The sequence below is a fragment of the Geotrypetes seraphini genome, chromosome 2 (genome assembly GCF_902459505.1).
Source record: "Geotrypetes seraphini chromosome 2, aGeoSer1.1, whole genome shotgun sequence".
In the NCBI taxonomy this organism is placed as follows: domain Eukaryota; kingdom Metazoa; phylum Chordata; class Amphibia; order Gymnophiona; family Dermophiidae; genus Geotrypetes; species Geotrypetes seraphini.
In genome coordinates, this window is record NC_047085.1 from 162,063,623 (window position 1) to 162,083,215 (window position 19,593).

The 19,593-nt window shown below is 44.0% G+C and overlaps 1 protein-coding gene across 5 annotated transcripts in view; it reads left to right on the plus strand.

Moving 5' to 3' along the window:
• The window catches only part of CDH7 (cadherin 7), a 390,069-nt gene that overhangs the window by 300,351 nt on the left and 70,125 nt on the right, over nucleotides 1–19,593 (plus strand). For all 5 annotated transcript variants that reach the window (XM_033934193.1, XM_033934192.1, XM_033934194.1 and 2 more), the window contains one exon: nucleotides 6,222–6,358. In XM_033934193.1, the coding sequence (XP_033790084.1) occupies nucleotides 6,222–6,358 (137 nt within the window). The remainder of the gene's footprint in view (nucleotides 1–6,221; nucleotides 6,359–19,593) is intronic.

Consider the following 19,593-nt stretch of genomic DNA (forward strand, 5'->3'; position numbering starts at 1 on the left):
ATTTAAGTTTGAGGTTGTGTAGAAGGTTCCCTAGGGAGGATAGGTAGATATTGAACAGGGTGGGTGACAGGGGGGAGCACTGAAGGACCCCGCAGGTATTGTCCCAACTGTATGAGAACAAGTTGTTCTTGAGCACCGTGTAGGATCTATTTCTTAGGAACCCCTGGAACCAGTTGAGGACCTGGTCGGAGATGCCGATGTGGGCCAGGCATTCAAGGAGAATGGAGTGGTCGACCAGGTCGAAGGCACTGCTCAGATCAAGTTGTATAATCAGGGCGCTTGAGCCCTGGCTAAAGAGGGTGTGGAGGTGGTCGAGAAGGGAGGCTATGATGGTTTCAGTGCTGTGGTCTGTGCGGAAACCTGATTGATTGTCGCTTAGGATGTTGAATTTTTCAAGATATGCAACGAGTTCCGCCTTTACCATCCCTTCTGCTATTTTGATAAATAGGGGGATGCTAGCAATTGGTCTATAATTAGCAGGGGAGTTTGATGGTTCTTTCGCATTTTTTATAATTGGGGTGATCATAATATGACCATGCTCTAACGGGAAGTTTCCTGTAGATAAAAGTGAATTGACCCAGATCATCATGTTTGCTTTGAAGTGGGGCGGGGCGGCTTTCATGATGTTTGGTGGGCATGTGTCCAGTTTGCAAAAGGAGTGTGTGTATTTGTTGTAGTAGGTATTAAATGTCTGCCAGTCGATTGTTGCGAATTGTTTCCAGCTTAGGTCTGTTCTAGTTCCTGTGTCTGGGTTTGATATGTCCGGGTCCAGGAGAATGGGGAACAACTCGAGTGGGTTGGGCCTGGTAGGTAGTGTTAATCTTAATTTTTGAATCTTGGTGTTGAAGAAGTCGGCAAGGGTGTTGGCGGTTAAAGTGGATTCTTCTTGTGTGTTTGTGAAGGTCTCGATGTTATATAGGTCATTAACCAATTTGAAGAGGTTACTACTGTTGGTTTTTATGTTACCAATTTTGTGGGAGTAGAAGTTTTTTCTTTTTTCATTGATGAGGTTTTTGTAATTTTTTAGTTTTAGTCTCCAGGCCAGTCTGTGTTCTAGGGTACCAGATTTTTGCCATAATCTTTCTGCTTTTCTGAGGTCCTTCTTTAATAGCTGCAGTTCTGAGTCGAACCAGCCCTCTTTGTTTGAGGTTCTTATTCTGCGTGTTTTAATGGGGGCGATCTCGTTTAATATGTTGGTACTATCCTTGATCCAGGAGCTCATGAGCTGGTCCGTTTCTTCTGTTGGGTTGGTGTTGATTTCAAAACGGGACCAAAATTCAGTTGGGTCAATCTTTCCTCTGGTAGTGTGGGATATGGTAGTTCTGGTTTTGCTGTTTTGGGGGGGGTTATGTTGGCATCCTATGGTGAAGGTACATAGACGGTGGTCAGACCAAAGCGAGTCTGACCAGTTGCCTTGTTTCCAGTAGAAAGTGGGGTTGGTCTGATCCTTAGATGAGAGAGTCACCAGGTCTAACTGATGACCTCTTTGGTGGGTTTTGATGGGGGGGTGTTTGTCATAGCCTAGTTGGGTGAGGAGTGACCAAAAATCTAAGATTTCTGGTTGATCGGGTTGCTCGAGATGGATGTTAATGTCCCCGCATAGGAGGTTGTAGGGACTTGTTAGAGAGTTGGTTAGTAGGGTTTCTGCGAAGTCCTCTTTGGATGTGGTCCATTTTTTTGGAGGGATGTAGAATAAAGTGATGGTTAGTGAGGAGGGCAGTGATTTTGATGTTAGGGAGATGGTTAGAATTTCTGAGTTGGGCGAAGATGTTGTGTTGAGAGTGGTACAGTTTAGTTGGTCTCGGAAGATTATTGCAAGACCACCTCCTCTTCCCCATGTTCTGGCTAGTGAGAGAATTTTGTACAGCGCTGCGTATACCTTTCAGCACTATAGAACTAATAAATAGTAGTAGTAGTATGTTAACTTGTAGGTTTGTTATCTTGTGATTGAGGTTGTCAATTATTACTTTAGTTTACTTTGTACCTAGCTTTCCCCCCACCCCTTTTTACTAAGCCAGGGTAGAGGTTTCTACCACGGCCCGGAGCGTTATGGCCCCAATTCTATAGAGGGCGCCTAAGTCATGCCTAAAGGTAGGCATGCTTTAGGCATCCAATCTAAGCATCCAAAGGATGTAGATGCCACTTTGTAGACGCAGCCACAATTTCATGGATGTCCATGTTTAAAACTCACACCTAATTCAATAGGCGTAGATGTGGAATGGGCGTGGTTTAGGCAATGACTCAATGTGGGCATCCTTTAATTAATTTACATAACACTGAGCGACCTAGGGTATCCATATCATGCCTATATTGTAGGCGAATGAAAACCAGGTCTACTTTTGAGCTTAGTTTGGGCTTCAAATAGATCTGAGTTCTATGGATGGAATTTAGGCACTCTTTGGATGTCCTTAATACGATCTGCTAAATAGCGCTATGGGTTTTGTTTTGTTTTTTGCTTTATTAAGCTCAAAACTGTGCTCAAAAGTAGACTTTCTTACAATGCCTATGCAGTTTTACTATGCAGCTTTCTAGCACACTGGTTAAACCTATACTCTTCTATCCTAATGTTGCTGGTTCGAATCCCAGTCACCCAGTCTGATGGAAGAGAAATAAATAAAAGTATTAAACAGATCCAACTCCTAGTATTACAATTATAATGAAAAACAGCATAAAATCAGCATTCTAATAACATAATAAAATATTATAACATTAAGGACATTGTTTTGATGTCTAAATCTTATCTAAAACCTGATTCTCTAAAGAACGCCTAAAAGTTAAACACCTAAACAGTGCTGAACGCGATTCTGCAAAGGACGCCTAAACTAGGCATCTAAACGGTGCCTAACTTTAGACACATTTTGCAGAATCAGGCCCTAAATGCTCCAAATGTGCTCCAATGCTCAGAATTCCTATTTCTATTTAAGGACAATTACTGTATGTGGCTACAAATGTACTTATTTTAACTGTTGATTGATGTTGATTAGACTCACTTTAAGCAGTTTAGATTTAGCATTCAAAACTGTATGATTTGGTCACTAGTAGTTTGTAAAATTGAAAAATAAAAATCTATCTCTAAAATTGACATGCTCTACTGTGGGTGATTCAAGGATGGCAGAGAGCCAAGAAGAAGGTTCTGTAGTAACAATGTGTTTCTTTCTACATTAACTGAAGCAGTAACAGCAACTTTGGGACCAAAATTCAACTCACTTAATGCTAATTTCCAGGTGCTATTGCAATCAATCTTTGTTTTCAATTTACGGGTGACTGAACTGGAAACAAGAGTGAGCTATTTAGAGGACACATTGAGTGGTGTCTCGAAGGAATTTGCTGCATTGAAAAAAATCTCTGGTGGGCTATACTGAAAAAGCTAGATGACCTAGAAAACTGTTTATGAAGAAATAACATTTGTTTGGTGGGATTACCTGAAACTCTTAGAGACAACAAACTGCATCGTTTCTTGGAAAATTGTCTCATGGAGGAATTTCTATATGACTCTCCTTTGGAGCTTGTGCACATGGGCAGACCTATAGAGGGTTTCTCTAGACCCAGGATAGTCATTGCATGCATTTTAAACTTTGTGCTGAAAGAACAGCTGCTGAGAGGATATAGAGCAAGACAGGAACTAAAGTACCAAAATCTTAAAATTTTGATTTTACAAGATTACTTGGTTCATGAAGAGAGTTTGAGGACAGGAGGAAAGAGCCTTCCATCTTTGCTTGCAGTGTTTACAGATTTCACGTCCCTCACCCCATACATCACCCAGTTCTATTAGAGTGAAGTATATTAGCCAGCTGTGCTGTACATTGAGTGAGTTATGGGGAAACGAAGGGGATATGTGATCTACACCAGTGATTAAAGGTCCTATGGACAAACATTTGATTGGAATTGCTCAAACAGTAATTACTTTTTTGCCCTCTCTTTTTTTGAATGGGTTATCTCTTGAGTTCCAACACTAGATCCTCTCCACCTCTGCCTGCAGATGTAAATATTCAGGTGGAGTCCATGCCTAATGAGTTGCAGGACAAACCTAAAATAGTGCAAAATCCCATTGTAGCATCTCAAGGGACTGATAGCTAAATTATAACTGGTCAATTTTAATACGGTTGAGATGGTTTCTACTCAAGATGTTCCTGAGGGTGATATTTCCTTTAAAGGTATTTGGTCAGTTGTCACCTGGACTGAGAAATTGCTTAAAGGGAAAGTAGCACAATTATGTACTTTTTCTAAATTTGTGTCTTCTATCTCTATATTACAAGATGATGTTACAAAAATAAGATGAGATGCAAAATCAAGAGAAAGTAATTTAATCAGTTAGTATCTCAGCTGTGAAAACCGTTTGTGTTAATAATTTACGCTTTTTAAATTTCCCTTGTTCACCTTTCCTTTCAGCTGAAATATTGCTTAGAAAATATTTTAGGGAAATTTAAAACTGGAAATATCCAAGTAAATTGTATTTCAGAAGGTTGCCATCATCACTAGCAATGTCAACTAAAGGAGCGGTGGATGTAGCCTCAGCATTAGCAGCTGGGGAACTCACTACCTTCTTAGAAGACACTCAAGATATAATTTCCATTCTTTCAACTTTGTTGGTAACTCTCTTGTCAGAAAGAGATAAATTGCTAGTTTTAAAGAATTACTTTAAATATAAAAAAGGTTTTTATTTTTGCAGCCAGCCAATTCAAAATTTTCTAGATGTAATGAGAGCCACTCAAGAATGTAGGAAATAGTTCTTGGTTATGAAATACAGGTTTTTGGCTATTGGAGCAACTTTTTCCTGCATTTTCCCTGTAGATGTATTTTACATTATTAGGGTAAACAATTTATTCCCCCCCCCCCTTTTACAAAACCGCAAAAGCAGTTTTTAGTACAGGCTGGCACACTGAATGCTCTGCGCTGCTCCTGGTGCTCATAGAGTTCCTATGAGGTTGGGAGCAATGCAGAGCATTCAGCGAGTCAACCGGTGATAAAAACTGCTTTGTTGTTTTACTGTATTATTTTTTATTGTATGCTTTTGGTTATAAACCACTGAGAATTGAAAATCAAGTGGTGCATAAAATTTTGGAAATAAAAAATTACATACAATTAAGTTGTGCATGTAAATTGAGTGCATACCCAAATTTGCACACTGAATTTAAAGCACCATTTATAGAATTTGGGCATTTATGTATCTGCATCCAGTGACCTTGAAATTACAATACGTAATCATCAAACATTCATACTGTATTATTTTTTAATAGTGGAGAGGGGCTTCCTTCTGAATTCCTCCTGTTTTCACTACAGAGCTAAATACTTTTGCTAAAGCTCAAAATAACACACACGAGTAGAGCAGACTATGATTGCAAATATGAGCACTTATGCCTAATTAGTCTGGACCAAATTGCTACCTACTTCAATGTCTTACATCCTAATTTAGCACAATGCCCACAAATTTGGAAAAACTGCAAATATCGGACACGGTTTAAAGCATGAACAGCCAGTTGTCCCGCAGGAAACATTTGCAGCCGCATCCCCTAGTCGCGGCCAGTGATCTAAACCTCACGCTTTCAGATGTCATTTGCAATTCTTCTTTCGTCAGGATTTGTTGGGGAGATGTGAACTTTCCAGCTATTGGCTGCTTCTTGGGGAAAAACTGTGAATGACTGAGTCCACAAATTCTGAACTGTGAATTTGCGGGAGTATACTGTATATATAAGTGAATCAGAAGTCACACTACAGAACAGCTTCCCAATGAAAACCAAAATTAAGAAATGGTGAAAGAATAGCAAACAAGCTACTTTTCCAAATTTTTGTAGTCCAGTTGTGAGATACCATTAAAGAAAATGTATTCAGTTAAAACATTTTGAGGCAGGCTCACACTTGTTTTCCCACAGCATACTTTATTTTCTGTATAAAAGAGGGAAGCAAGCTGGAAACAGATGTGAAACTTGTATAACCTGATTTATCCAGTTGTGCTGTGTACAGAAAATCTCTCTATAGTGGAGAATTAGGGGCCTTTTTACTGAAGCTTAGCGCACGTGAATGGATGTTAGCATGTGCTAAATGCTGTATGTCCTATTTTATATCTATGTGTACATGACAGTACATGCCAATTCCCATTAGTGCACTAATTTTTAGTAAAAGGACCCATTACTTTGGGGAAAAAAAGACATATTAGCTGATTTTTTGTACAAGAAATAAACATTGCAAAATTGTCTATTTTTCTTTTTTTATATTTCATCTAGATATTCAATAGATCGGAACACAGATCTGGAGAGATATTTCAATATTGATGCAAATAGTGGTGTTATTACAATTGCCAAGCTCTTGGATAGAGAGACTAATGCTGTACATAACATCACAGTCCTGGCAATGGAAAGTCGTAAGTCAAATGACTTTATATTGAATACTTACAGTAATTATTTATATAATATGAATATGGCTAAAGATATTCAGGCCAATTTTCATTTTATTTGGGTGCTTCACCATATCTGTTCTTTCTTTATTATCCGTGATCTATTCTAAGTCTTATTTCAAAGTTATTTCTCCACCATCACTCTTATCTATAATCACAATTTCTATTTTTGTGAATAATTCATTTGTATGGACCTTCTGATTGTAATTAGGCACCACACTGCCGGTTATTATATTCTGCGTCAGTCCAATTTTATTAAACACCATATATATTTTTTGGCCTTTTTATTTATTTGTTATTCTTTATTTATTATACTTCTATAAGCGCTATAGTTATTCTTTATTTATTATACTTCTATTAGCGCTATAGTTATAGGAACACCGCCACTTATCTTAACAGTGGACAGTTCCTCTTAACATGTGTAGTTCCTCTCCTCCTCCTTTTGTATCAGTTCTGTTATTTATATGTTTGTCCAAATTTTGTTCATGTATTTTGCTGTTTCTCCGTTTTTAGATTTGTAATACGCTTTGAAATTATGACAATGTGTGTATATCAAATTTTAAATAAAACTTGAAACTTGTTGGCCATTTTGTCATTACAAGATCAATGTTGCTAAGAGTTAATTTCTATGCAAATAGTGCACACTGTTTCCAAATGCTGTGATTCTATAAACTTTAGCCCAAATACCAGTAAATTAAATATGTTACCAACCCTCTCTAATGGAATGTATAAACGAAAAGGACTAGGTTGGTGTATTTCAATGTAGGAATCTTAACCGAAAAACCTCAGCCCCACCACTCCACCGCTATAATAGTTTCTAAAGCGGGAGATTTCTGTGGTGCCTCATCATAGGTAATTCGTTGTTCACTGCTGTGATTATATTCATATAAATGTTTTTTGTTTCTTTTTTTCTTTTTATACAATGAATGAAATGGTATAAAAGTGTATAAGAGCGTATACTTAACTTCTATACACAGCTGGACCTGGGAGTCTGACCCGACATGTTTCGCACATTCCGTGCTGTCTCAAGGGTCTCCCGAGGTCACCGTAGTCATCTGACTCGCAAGTACAAAGTCTGTGAAAGTTAGGTGCTAAATTAGGCAACGTTCAGCGCGATTCAAGTAAAATTGGGTACTGTTTAATGAATCATGCTGAGCAGCACCTATTTTGGAGGTGCCTAATAAATAGGCCAGCTCTAGGCACAACTAAAAGTTAGGTGGCCATATGAGCGCTTAAGCATGCTTAAGAGCAGCGATTCTGAAACAAGGTGCCTAACATGTAGCCACGCTCACACCTAACATGCATATTGCCTATTTTTTTGAAGGCCTAAATTTTTAGAGGCACCTTGTTACAGAATCGCTCTTTCTTGATAGGCGCCTAAGTTTAAATTAGTGCTGCTTTAAAAGCTTAATTGAGCTTGTTATTCAATTTAGATAGACGCCTCCAAAATAGGTGCCTAAAATTAGGCACCAGTTACAGAATTTGGGCCTAAGTGCCTAGATCAGTGCACCTAGATGATTTAGGTGCCTAACTTAATTTATCAATGTAACTTGGACAGACAGATGTGACATAGAGAATAGGGGATGGGTGAGATGATTTAGGAGTTGAAAGCACTCTCAAAGAGGTGGACTTTTAACAGGGCCTCGAACACTGCCAGAGACGGAGCCCACCATAGGGATTCAAGCAGCTTGTTCCAAGCATACAGCACAGCAAGGCAGAAGGGATGGAGTCTGGAGTTGGCAGCCGAAGAGAAGGGCACAGAAAGGAGAGACGTACTAGCTGAGTGAAGTTCACAGGGGGGGATCATAGGGGGAGATAAGTGAAGAGAGATAGTGAGGGGCAGCTGAGTGAGTGCATTTGGAAGTTAGTAAGAGGAGTTTGAATTGTATTGGTGAATGTGAGTCCTCAGTTTTCACAACTCATGTAATGGAAATCACATTATTAAGAATTGTTGAATCTAATTTAACCCAACCTGGTATAAGCATGTGAACCATCCCAGGATCTTTCTTTCATGTGAATAACGTGCTTAAACAAAACAGTCCTTCTGTGCAAATTTTAAATATAGACTACAGTCTTAGCAGAACCAATTTTAAATATATCAACCTGCGTCCAAAATTAGCTGATAAACAAAGTCACATTTGCAGCTATCATGCTGGCAAGTATAGAATAAACTCTTAATAATGGGATTTCCCTTACATGAATTGTGAAAACTGAGGAGTCTCATTCACCAATATCATTATTGTTAATAGGGGTATTGATTAATGTGATTTTGAGATTTCGATTTCTCTGTATGAATTTGTCATATACTTTAGGGTTACCTCAATATACTTCAGTCTTATTTTCATTGGAAGAATTTTGTAATGATTGACATTTTCAATTCTCTGTGCTGTAGGAGTAATTCTCTATAGATTGCTTAAGGTTAGGCACTACGATAATGCATGGATTATATAATGGCAATTATACACCAGATTTATGTTATAGATTACTACCATAAGTTTGCATTTACGTGTATAAATGTAGGCAGTTAGGTGCATAAATGCTAGCATTCTCTAGTCCATATGCCTAAGTGCTAGGCAAGCCTGTGACAAGTCCATGTCCCTCCTGGATTCATGCTTCCTTGCAATTGTGTAATCTGCATTTTCATGCACAATTTATAGAATACTGTCTAATAGCAGTTAAATGTATGCCAATCAGTGCCAATTAAGTCTAATTATAGTTTAGCATACAACTCACATTATTCTATAACTTGCACTTTCAGCTTTTTGTATTGAGTGTAATATTGTGTGTACATATTTATAGAATTAGTGGGGGGGATGTGGATAGTGCCAGGGTGGAAAGTGGGCAGAGCCAGAGTGGTCCTGGAACTTATCCAGATAGTGAAAATGCTCAGTATGTTATCCAGATACAAGAAGTATGGATTTATCATTACATTCAGGAGATCTGAAATCATGACAATTGTAAAATAAAAAGCATGGAATGCTATGATTTGACAGATGTAAAACATCTATTTGGGAAGGAAGTGTAGGCATGAGACATTAAGGGTGAAGTTATCAATATGGGCTACTCTTAAGATGGATTATTTCCCCTCTAACGTATGCTATTTTAGCATAGGTCACATTTTATGCAATGAAACATAGGGCCAGATTCTATAATGATGCCTATTTTGGGTGCCTCTAGACGCTCTAATTGTGGCTGCCTAAGGCGCCGGAGAGCAGGGCAGAGCAAGAGAGGCTTGCAGAAGCCGGAGAGAGGAAACAGGAGAGCCGCCGAGGAAGCAGGAGAAGGCGGGCAGGCAGGCTAACAGCTGGGGTAGTGGCGAGAGGGAGCTCCGCCCACCCCCATCGCGTCAGAGGCAGCGTCAGTGTCCGGGCTCCTCCTTAATTGGAGACGAGCCAACGGCGCGCAGCCGTTCGGCTCGCCTTAGCGAGAGCACCTTTGCAAAGGAGCCTTGAGAAGGAGCCCATGCAGCCCAGCAGCAATATCTAATATCTAACTTCTGTATAATACTTCTTCTCTACTCATTCTCTCTTCTCTCTCTCTCTCGTACTCTTTCAGTTAACTGCGCGCTGGGCAACACTCACACACACCGTGGGACAAAGGAACCTTGATAAAAGAAATGGAGGCTGTAGGAACCCAGCAGAGGTACCCAGTATACTGCACCGGGTGTCATATGTATGACTACCTCCCCTCCGGAAGGCAGGCGTACATATGCGGTCGATGCCAGGAACTGGATAGCCTGAAGAAGGAGGTCGTGAGACTGCAGATTAGACTCCAGGAGCTGGAGGGACTCTGCACTATAGAGGAGCAGTGCTGGGAAATTGAAGACACCACCAGGGAGAGCCACGTCACAGAACAAGTTAGAGAGCTCGAGAAGTTCATCGAGGAGGCCTGCAGGATGGTGGAGGCACAGGACTACCAACACACCAGGAGAGAACCAACAGTTGGACAACAGAATCTACCAGACGCCATGGGAGTAGGACCTTGCGGAGGACCTGGACAGGCAGATGAGGTGGAGACCCAACAGAGCCCGGAGGAAGGACTAGCGGACTGCGCAAATGACACAGACCTGAGACCAGAGGTGGGGACCCAACAGGGCCCGGAGGAAGGACTAGCGGACTGCGCAAACGATACAGATCTGAGACCAGAGAGACAGCTGAGGAAAGGGAAATCAGCTATCGTAGTTGGAGACTCAATCCTGAGAGGAGTGGACAGTCACATAGCCGGAGGGAGAGAGGACCGACTAGTGACATGTCTCCCGGGGGCAAGAACGAAGGACGTCATCGACAGAATTGGGAGGATCCTGGAGGGAGCTGAGACGGAGGAGACAGCAGTAGTAGTCCACATTGGAACCAACGACGTCAGCAGGAGGAACTTCAACAGGGCTACACTAACTGACCAGTTCAGGATCCTGGGGAGGAAACTGAAACTGAGGACAAGGAAGATAGCCTTCTCAGAGATCCTGCCAGTACCGAGAGCGGACACAAGGAGGCAAAGCGAACTACAAGCAATGAACGGTTGGCTGAGGAGATGGTGCGAAGAGGAGGGTTTCCACTTTGTTAGGAACTGGACAACTTTCTTGGGGAAGAACAAGCTCTACAGGAGAGATGGACTGCACCTGAGCATGGCTGGGATGAGGATGCTGGCACGCAACGTCCAGAGCGTCATAGATTTGGCTTTAAACTGAGGAGAAGGGGAAAGCCGATAGTCGATCTGACCTCGACACGTCGGACAACAGTATCAAGTAAGGATACTGAGCAGGGACATTGTATAAGAGGGCTCGGGACTGAGTGGGAATTTTTGGAAAAAGGACATATGGATGCATTGCAGGGGCCCAGGGCACAAATGGAACCAGCAAGCGGGATCAACAAAGAACAACAGGAGTCAGAGGGGCAAAGACATTGTGAAAGAGGGCTCGGGATTGAGTGGGAAATTTTGGAAAAATTACCTAAGGACGCAATGCAGGGGCCCCGGGCACAAATGAAACTAGCAAGCAGGATCAACGGAGAACAGCAGGAGCCAGAGCGGCAACCAAAAATGGGGAAACAGGCTGAAGATGACACAGACACACCGCAGGAGGAGAATGACCGGGACGAGGCTCGGGGACTGGCAACCCATGAGGGGGTCAGCAGGAATGCCAAACCACGAGGAAAACAAACAGAGAGGGCAAACAACCAGGACTTACATTGCCTATACACTAATGCCAGGAGCCTAAGAGCCAAAATGGAGCTGGAGGTCATAGCCAGCAAGAAGGACCTAGACATAATTGGAATCACAGAAACATGGTGGACTGATGACAATAAATGGGATGTGGCCATACCAGGGTATAAACTATACAGGAGAGACAGGACACATAAAAAGGGTGGAGGAATAGCGCTATACATAAAAGACTCCATACCCTCAACCAGGATGGAAACAATAGTAAGGGCGGATGGCTTGGAATCACTATGGGTTAAGCTACCGGGAGGAACTGGAGCAGAGATAAAATTGGGTCTGTACTACCGCCCACCTGGACAACTGGAAGAAATCGACCAGGACCTGGAGGCTGAACTGAGGCAGGTATGCAAAAGCGGAAGAGTGGTGGTGATGGGAGACTTCAACTACCCTGGGATAGACTGGAATATTGGGCACTCAAACTGCATGAGGGAGACCAAATTCCTGGAGGTCACGAGGGACTGTTTCATGGAACAGCTGGTCACAGAACCAATCCGGGGAGATGCCACTAGTGACCTAATCTTCAACGGACTAGGGGGACCCGCAAAGGAGGTGGCAGTATTAGCCCCACTAGGAAACAGCGATCACAACACGATCCAGTGCAGGCTAGAAATCGGATCAGCAAAAGTGAAAAGAACCACAACGACGGCACTCAACTTCAAAAAAGGGAATTATGATACCATGAGGAAAATGGTGGGAAAGAAACTCAATGGCAATACAAGGAAGATGGAGTCCATAGAAAAAGCCTGGAACCTACTCAAGGACACTGTGCACGAAGCACAAAACCTGTGTGTCCCCAAGTTCAGGAAAGGGTGCAAAAAAAATAGAACTAAAAACCCAGTGTGGATAACAAATGCAGTGAAGAAGGCGATAAGTGACAAGAAAACATCGTTCAAAAAATGGAAAAGAGACCGAACAAAGGAAAACCTTTGCAATTTTGTTCCCAGCGATTTTCTCTGTACAATTTTGCTCCCAGCGATTTTCTCTGTGCAATTTTGCTCCCAGCGATTTTGTCTGTGCAATTTTGCTCCCAGCGATTTTCTCTGTACAATGCTGCTCCCAGCGATTTTCTCTGTGCAACGCTGCTCCCAGCGATTTTCTCTATGCAATTTTGCTCCCAGCGATTTTCTCTGCACAATTTTGCTCCCAGCGATTTTCTCTGTTTAACGCTGCTCCCAGCAATTTTCTTTGTGCAACGCTGCTCCCAGCGATTTTCTCTGTGCAATTTTGCTCCCAGCAATTTTCTCTGTGCAATTTTGTTCCCAGCGATTTTCTCTGTACAATTTTGCTCCCAGCGATTTTCTCTGTGCAACTTTGCTCCCAGCGATTTTCTCTGTACAATTTTGCTCCCAGCGATTTTCTCTGTGCAACGCTGCTCCCAGCGATTTTCTCTGTGCAATTTTGCTCCCAGCGATTTTCTCTGTACAATTTTGCTCCCAGCGATTTTCTCTTTGCAACGCTGCTCCCAGCGATTTTCTCTGTACAACGCTGCTCCCAGCGATTTTCTCTGTGTAACGCTGCTCCCAGCGATTTTCTCTGTGCAACGCTGCTCCCAGCGATTTTCTCTGTACAACGCTGCTCCCAGCGATTTTCTCTGTGCAACGCTGCTCCCAGCGATTTTCTCTGTGCAATTTTGCTCCCAGCGATTTTCTCTGTACAACGCTGCTCCCAGCGATTTTCTCTGTACAACGCTGCTCCCAGCGATTTTCTCTGTGCAATGCTGCTCCCAGCAATTTTCTCTGTGGAATGCTGCTCCCAGCGATTTTCTCTGTGGAATGCTGCTCCCAGCGATTTTCTCTGTGCAATGCTGCTCCCAGCGATTTTCTCTGTGCAACGCTGCTCCCAGGGATTTTCTCTGTGCAACGCTGCTCCCAGCGATTTTCTCTGTGCAATGCTGCTCCCAGCGATTTTCTCTGTGCAACGCTGCTCCCAGCGATTTTCTCTGTGCAATTTTGCTCCCAGCGATTTTCTCTGTGCAATTTTGCTCCCAGCGATTTTCTCTGTGCAATTTTGCTCCCAGCGATTTTCTCTGTGCAACTTTGCTCCCAGCGATTTTCTCTGTGCAATTTTGCTCCCAGCGATTTTCTCTGTACAATTTTGCTCCCAGCGATTTTCTCTGTGCAACGCTGCTCCCAGCGATTTTCTCTGTGCAATTTTGCTCCCAGCGATTTTCTCTGTGCAATTTTGCTCCCAGCGATTTTCTCTGTGCAATTTTGCTCCCAGCGATTTTCTCTGTGCAATTTTGCTCCCAGCAATTTTCTCTGTGCAATTTTGTTCCCAGCGATTTTCTCTGTACAATTTTGCTCCCAGCGATTTTCTCTGTGCAACTTTGCTCCCAGCGATTTTCTCTGTGCAATTTTGCTCCCAGCGATTTTCTCTGTACAATTTTGCTCCCAGCGATTTTCTCTGTGCAACGCTGCTCCCAGCGATTTTCTCTGTGCAATTTTGCTCCCAGCGATTTTCTCTGTGCAATTTTGCTCCCAGCGATTTTCTCTGTACAATTTTGCTCCCAGCGATTTTCTCTGTGCAACGCTGCTCCCAGCGATTTTCTCTGTGCAACGCTGCTCCCAGCGATTTTCTCTGTGCAACGCTGCTCCCAGCGATTTTCTCTGTGCAACGCTGCTCCCAGCGATTTTCTCTGTGCAACGCTGCTCCCAGCGATTTTCTCTGTGCAACGCTGCTCCCAGCAATTTTCTTTGTGCAACGCTGCTCCCAGCGATTTTCTCTGTGCAATTTTGCTCCCAGCAATTTTCTCTGTGCAACTTTGCTCCCAGCGATTTTCTCTGTACAATTTTGCTCCCAGCGATTTTCTCTGTACAATTTTGCTCCCAGCGATTTTCTCTGTGCAACGCTGCTCCCAGCGATTTTCTCTGTGCAATTTTGCTCCCAGCGATTTTCTCTGTACAATTTTGCTCCCAGCGATTTTCTCTGTGCAACGCTGCTCCCAGCGATTTTCTCTGTGCAACGCTGCTCCCAGCGATTTTCTCTGTACAACGCTGCTCCCAGCGATTTTCTCTGTGCAACGCTGCTCCCAGCGATTTTCTCTGTACAACGCTGCTCCCAGCGATTTTCTCTGTGCAACACTGCTCCCAGCGATTTTATCTGTGCAACGCTGCTCCCAGCGATTTTCTCTGTGCAATTTTGCTCCCAGCGATTTTCTCTGTGCAATGCTGCTCCCAGCGATTTTCTCTGTGCAACGCTGCTCCCAGGGATTTTCTCTGTGCAACGCTGCTCCCAGCTATTTTCTCTGTGCAATTTTGCTCCCAGCGATTTTCTCTATACAATTTTGCTCCCAGCGATTTTCTCTGTGCAACGCTGCTCCCAGCGATTTTCTCTGTGCAATTTTGCTCCCAGCGATTTTCTCTGTTTAACGCTGCTCCCAGCAATTTTCTTTGTGCAACGCTGCTCCCAGCGATTTTCTCTGTGCAATTTTGCTCCCAGCAATTTTCTCTGTGCAATTTTGTTCCCAGCGATTTTCTCTGTACAATTTTGCTCCCAGCGATTTTCTCTGTGCAACTTTGCTCCCAGCGATTTTCTCTGTACAATTTTGCTCCCAGCGATTTTCTCTGTGCAACGCTGCTCCCAGCGATTTTCTCTGTGCAATTTTGCTCCCAGCGATTTTCTCTGTACAATTTTGCTCCCAGCGATTTTCTCTGTGCAACTTTGCTCCCAGCGATTTTCTCTGTACAATTTTGCTCCCAGCGATTTTCTCTGTGCAACGCTGCTCCCAGCGATTTTCTCTGTGCAATTTTGCTCCCAGCGATTTTCTCTGTACAATTTTGCTCCCAGCGATTTTCTCTGTGCAACGCTGCTCCCAGCGATTTTCTCTGTGCAACGCTGCTCCCAGCGATTTTCTCTGTACAACGCTGCTCCCAGCGATTTTCTCTGTGCAACGCTGCTCCCAGCGATTTTCTCTGTGCAATTTTGCTCCCAGCGATTTTCTCTGTACAACGCTGCTCCCAGCGATTTTCTCTGTACAACGCTGCTCCCAGCGATTTTCTCTGTGCAATGCTGCTCCCAGCGATTTTCTCTGTGGAATGCTGCTCCCAGCGATTTTCTCTGTGGAATGCTGCTCCCAGCGATTTTCTCTGTGCAACGCTGCTCCCAGGGATTTTCTCTGTGCAACGCTGCTCCCAGCGATTTTCTCTGTGCAATGCTGCTCCCAGCGATTTTCTCTGTGCAACGCTGCTCCCAGCGATTTTCTCTGTGCAATTTTGCTCCCAGCGATTTTCTCTGTGCAATTTTGCTCCCAGCAATTTTCTCTGTGCAATTTTGTTCCCAGCGATTTTCTCTGTACAATTTTGCTCCCAGCGATTTTCTCTGTGCAACTTTGCTCCCAGCGATTTTCTCTGTGCAATTTTGCTCCCAGCGATTTTCTCTGTACAATTTTGCTCCCAGCGATTTTCTCTGTGCAACGCTGCTCCCAGCGATTTTCTCTGTGCAATTTTGCTCCCAGCGATTTTCTCTGTACAATTTTGCTCCCAGCGATTTTCTCTGTACAATTTTGCTCCCAGCGATTTTCTCTGTGCAACGCTGCTCCCAGCGATTTTCTCTGTGCAACGCTGCTCCCAGCGATTTTCTCTGTGCAACGCTGCTCCCAGCGATTTTCTCTGTGCAACGCTGCTCCCAGCGATTTTCTCTGTGCAACGCTGCTCCCAGCGATTTTCTCTGTACAACGCTGCTCCCAGCGATTTTCTCTGTGCAACGCTGCTCCCAGCAATTTTCTTTGTGCAACGCTGCTCTCAGCAATTTTCTCTGTGCAATTTTGCTCCCAGCAATTTTCTCTGTGCAATTTTGTTCCCAGCGATTTTCTCTGTACAATTTTGCTCCCAGCGATTTTCTCTGTGCAACTTTGCTCCCAGCGATTTTCTCTGTGCAATTTTGCTCCCAGCGATTTTCTCTGTACAATTTTGCTCCCAGCGATTTTCTCTGTGCAACGCTGCTCCCAGCGATTTTCTCTGTGCAATTTTGCTCCCAGAGATTTTCTCTGTACAATTTTGCTCCCAGCGATTTTCTCTGTGCAACGCTGCTCCCAGCGATTTTCTCTGTGCAACGCTGCTCCCAGCGATTTTCTCTGTACAACGCTGCTCCCAGCGATTTTCTCTGTGCAACGCTGCTCCCAGCGATTTTCTCTGTGCAACGCTGCTCCCAGCGATTTTCTCTGTGCAACGCTGCTCCCAGCGATTTTATCTGTGCAACGCTGCTCCCAGCGATTTTCTCTGTGCAATTTTGCTCCCAGCGATTTTCTCTGTGCAATGCTGCTCCCAGCGATTTTCTCTGTGCAACGCTGCTCCCAGGGATTTTCTCTGTGCAACGCTGCTCCCAGCTATTTTCTCTGTGCAATTTTGCTCCCAGCGATTTTCTCTATACAATTTTGCTCCCAGCGATTTTCTCTGTGCAACGCTGCTCCCAGCGATTTTCTCTGTGCAATTTTGCTCCCAGCGATTTTCTCTGTTTAACGCTGCTCCCAGCAATTTTCTTTGTGCAACGCTGCTCCCAGCGATTTTCTCTGTACAATTTTGCTCCCAGCAATTTTCTCTGTGCAATTTTGTTCCCAGCGATTTTCTCTGTACAATTTTGCTCCCAGCGATTTTCTCTGTGCAACTTTGCTCCCAGCGATTTTCTCTGTACAATTTTGCTCCCAGCGATTTTCTCTGTGCAACGCTGCTCCCAGCGATTTTCTCTGTGCAATTTTGCTCCCAGCGATTTTCTCTGTACAATTTTGCTCCCAGCGATTTTCTCTGTGCAACGCTGCTCCCAGCGATTTTCTCTGTACAACGCTGCTCCCAGCGATTTTCTCTGTGCAACGCTGCTCCCAGCGATTTTCTCTGTGCAACGCTGCTCCCAGCGATTTTCTCTGTACAACGCTGCTCCCAGCGATTTTCTCTGTGCAATGCTGCTCCCAGCGATTTTCTCTGTGGAATGCTGCTCCCAGCGATTTTCTCTGTGGAATGCTGCTCCCAGCGATTTTCTCTGTGCAATGCTGCTCCCAGCGATTTTCTCTGTGCAACGCTGCTCCCAGGGATTTTCTCTGTGCAACGCTGCTCCCAGCGATTTTCTCTGTGCAATGCTGCTCCCAGCGATTTTCTCTGTGCAACGCTGCTCCCAGCGATTTTCTCTGTGCAATTTTGCTCCCAGCGATTTTCTCTGTGCAATTTTGCTCCCAGCAATTTTCTCTGTGCAATTTTGTTCCCAGCGATTTTCTCTGTATAATTTTGCTCCCAGCGATTTTCTCTGTACAATTTTGCTCCCAGCGATTTTCTCTGTGCAACGCTGCTCCCAGCGATTTTCTCTGTGCAACGCTGCTCCCAGCGATTTTCTCTGTGCAACGCTGCTCCCAGCGATTTTCTCTGTGCAACGCTGCTCCCAGCGATTTTCTCTGTGCAACGCTGCTCCCAGCGATTTTCTCTGTGCAACGCTGCTCCCAGCGATTTTCTCTGTACAACGCTGCTCCCAGCGATTTTCTCTGTGCAACGCTGCTCCCAGCGATTTTCTTTGTGCAACGCTGCTCCCAGCGATTTTCTCTGTGCAATTTTGCTCCCAGCAATTTTCTCTGTGCAATTTTGTTCCCAGCGATTTTCTCTGTACAATTTTGCTCCCAGCGATTTTCTCTGTGCAACTTTGCTCCCAGCGATTTTCTCTGTGCAATTTTGCTCCCAGCGATTTTCTCTGTACAATTTTGCTCCCAGCGATTTTCTCTGTGCAACGCTGCTCCCAGCGATTTTCTCTGTGCAATTTTGCTCCCAGCGATTTTCTCTGTACAATTTTGCTCCCAGCGATTTTCTCTGTGCAACGCTGCTCCCAGCGATTTTCTCTGTGCAACGCTGCTCCCAGCGATTTTCTCTGTGCAATTTTGCTCCCAGCGATTTTCTCTGTGCAATTTTGCTCCCAGCAATTTTCTCTGTGCAATTTTGTTTCCAGCGATTTTCTCTGTACAACGCTGCTCCCAGCGATTTTCTCTGTACAACGCTGCTCCCAGCGATTTTCTCTGTGCAATGCTGCTCCCAGCGATTTTCTCTGTGGAATGCTGCTCCCAGCGATTTTCTCTGTGGAATGCTGCTCCCAGCAATTTTCTCTGTGCAATGCTGCTCCCAGCGATTTTCTCTGTGCAATGCTGCTCCCAGCGATTTTCTCTGTGCAACGCTGCTCCCAGCGATTTTCTCTGTGCAACGCTGCTCCCAGCGATTTTCTCTGTGCAATGCTGCTCCCAGCGATTTTCTCTGTGCAACACTGCTCCCAGCGATTTTCTCTGTGCAATTTTGCTCCCAGCGATTTTCTCTGTACAAGTTTGCTCCCAGCGATTTTCTCTGTGCAACGCTGCTCCCAGCGATTTTCTCTGTGCAACGCTGCTCTCAGCGATTTTCTCTGTGCAATTTTGCTCCCAGCGATTTTCTCTGTGCAATTTTGCTCCCAGCGATTTTCTCTGTGCAATGCTGCTCCCAGCGGTTTTCTCTGTGCAATTTTGCTCCCAGCGATTTTCTCTGCACAATTTTGCTCCCAGCGATTTTCTCTGTGCAACTTTGCTCCCAGCGATTTTCTCTGTGCAATTTTGTTCCCAGCTATTTTCTCTGTGCAATTTTGCTCCCAGCGATTTTCTCTGTGCAACTTTGCTCCCAGCGATTTTCTCTGTGCAATTTTGTTCCCAGCGATTTTCTCTGTACAATTTTGCTCCCAGCGATTTTCTCTGTGCAACTTTGCTCCCAGCGATTTTCTCTGTGCAATTTTGCTCCCAGCGATTTTCTCTGTACAATTTTGCTCCCAGCGATTTTCTCTGTGCAACGCTGCTCCCAGCGATTTTCTCTGTGCAATTTTGCTCCCAGCGATTTTCTCTGTACAATTTTGCTCCCAGCGATTTTCTCTGTGCAACGCTGCTCCCAGCGATTTTCTCTGTGCAACGCTGCTCCCAGCGATTTTCTCTGTACAACGCTGCTCCCAGCGATTTTCTCTGTGCAACGCTGCTCCCAGCGATTTTCTCTGTGCAATTTTGCTCC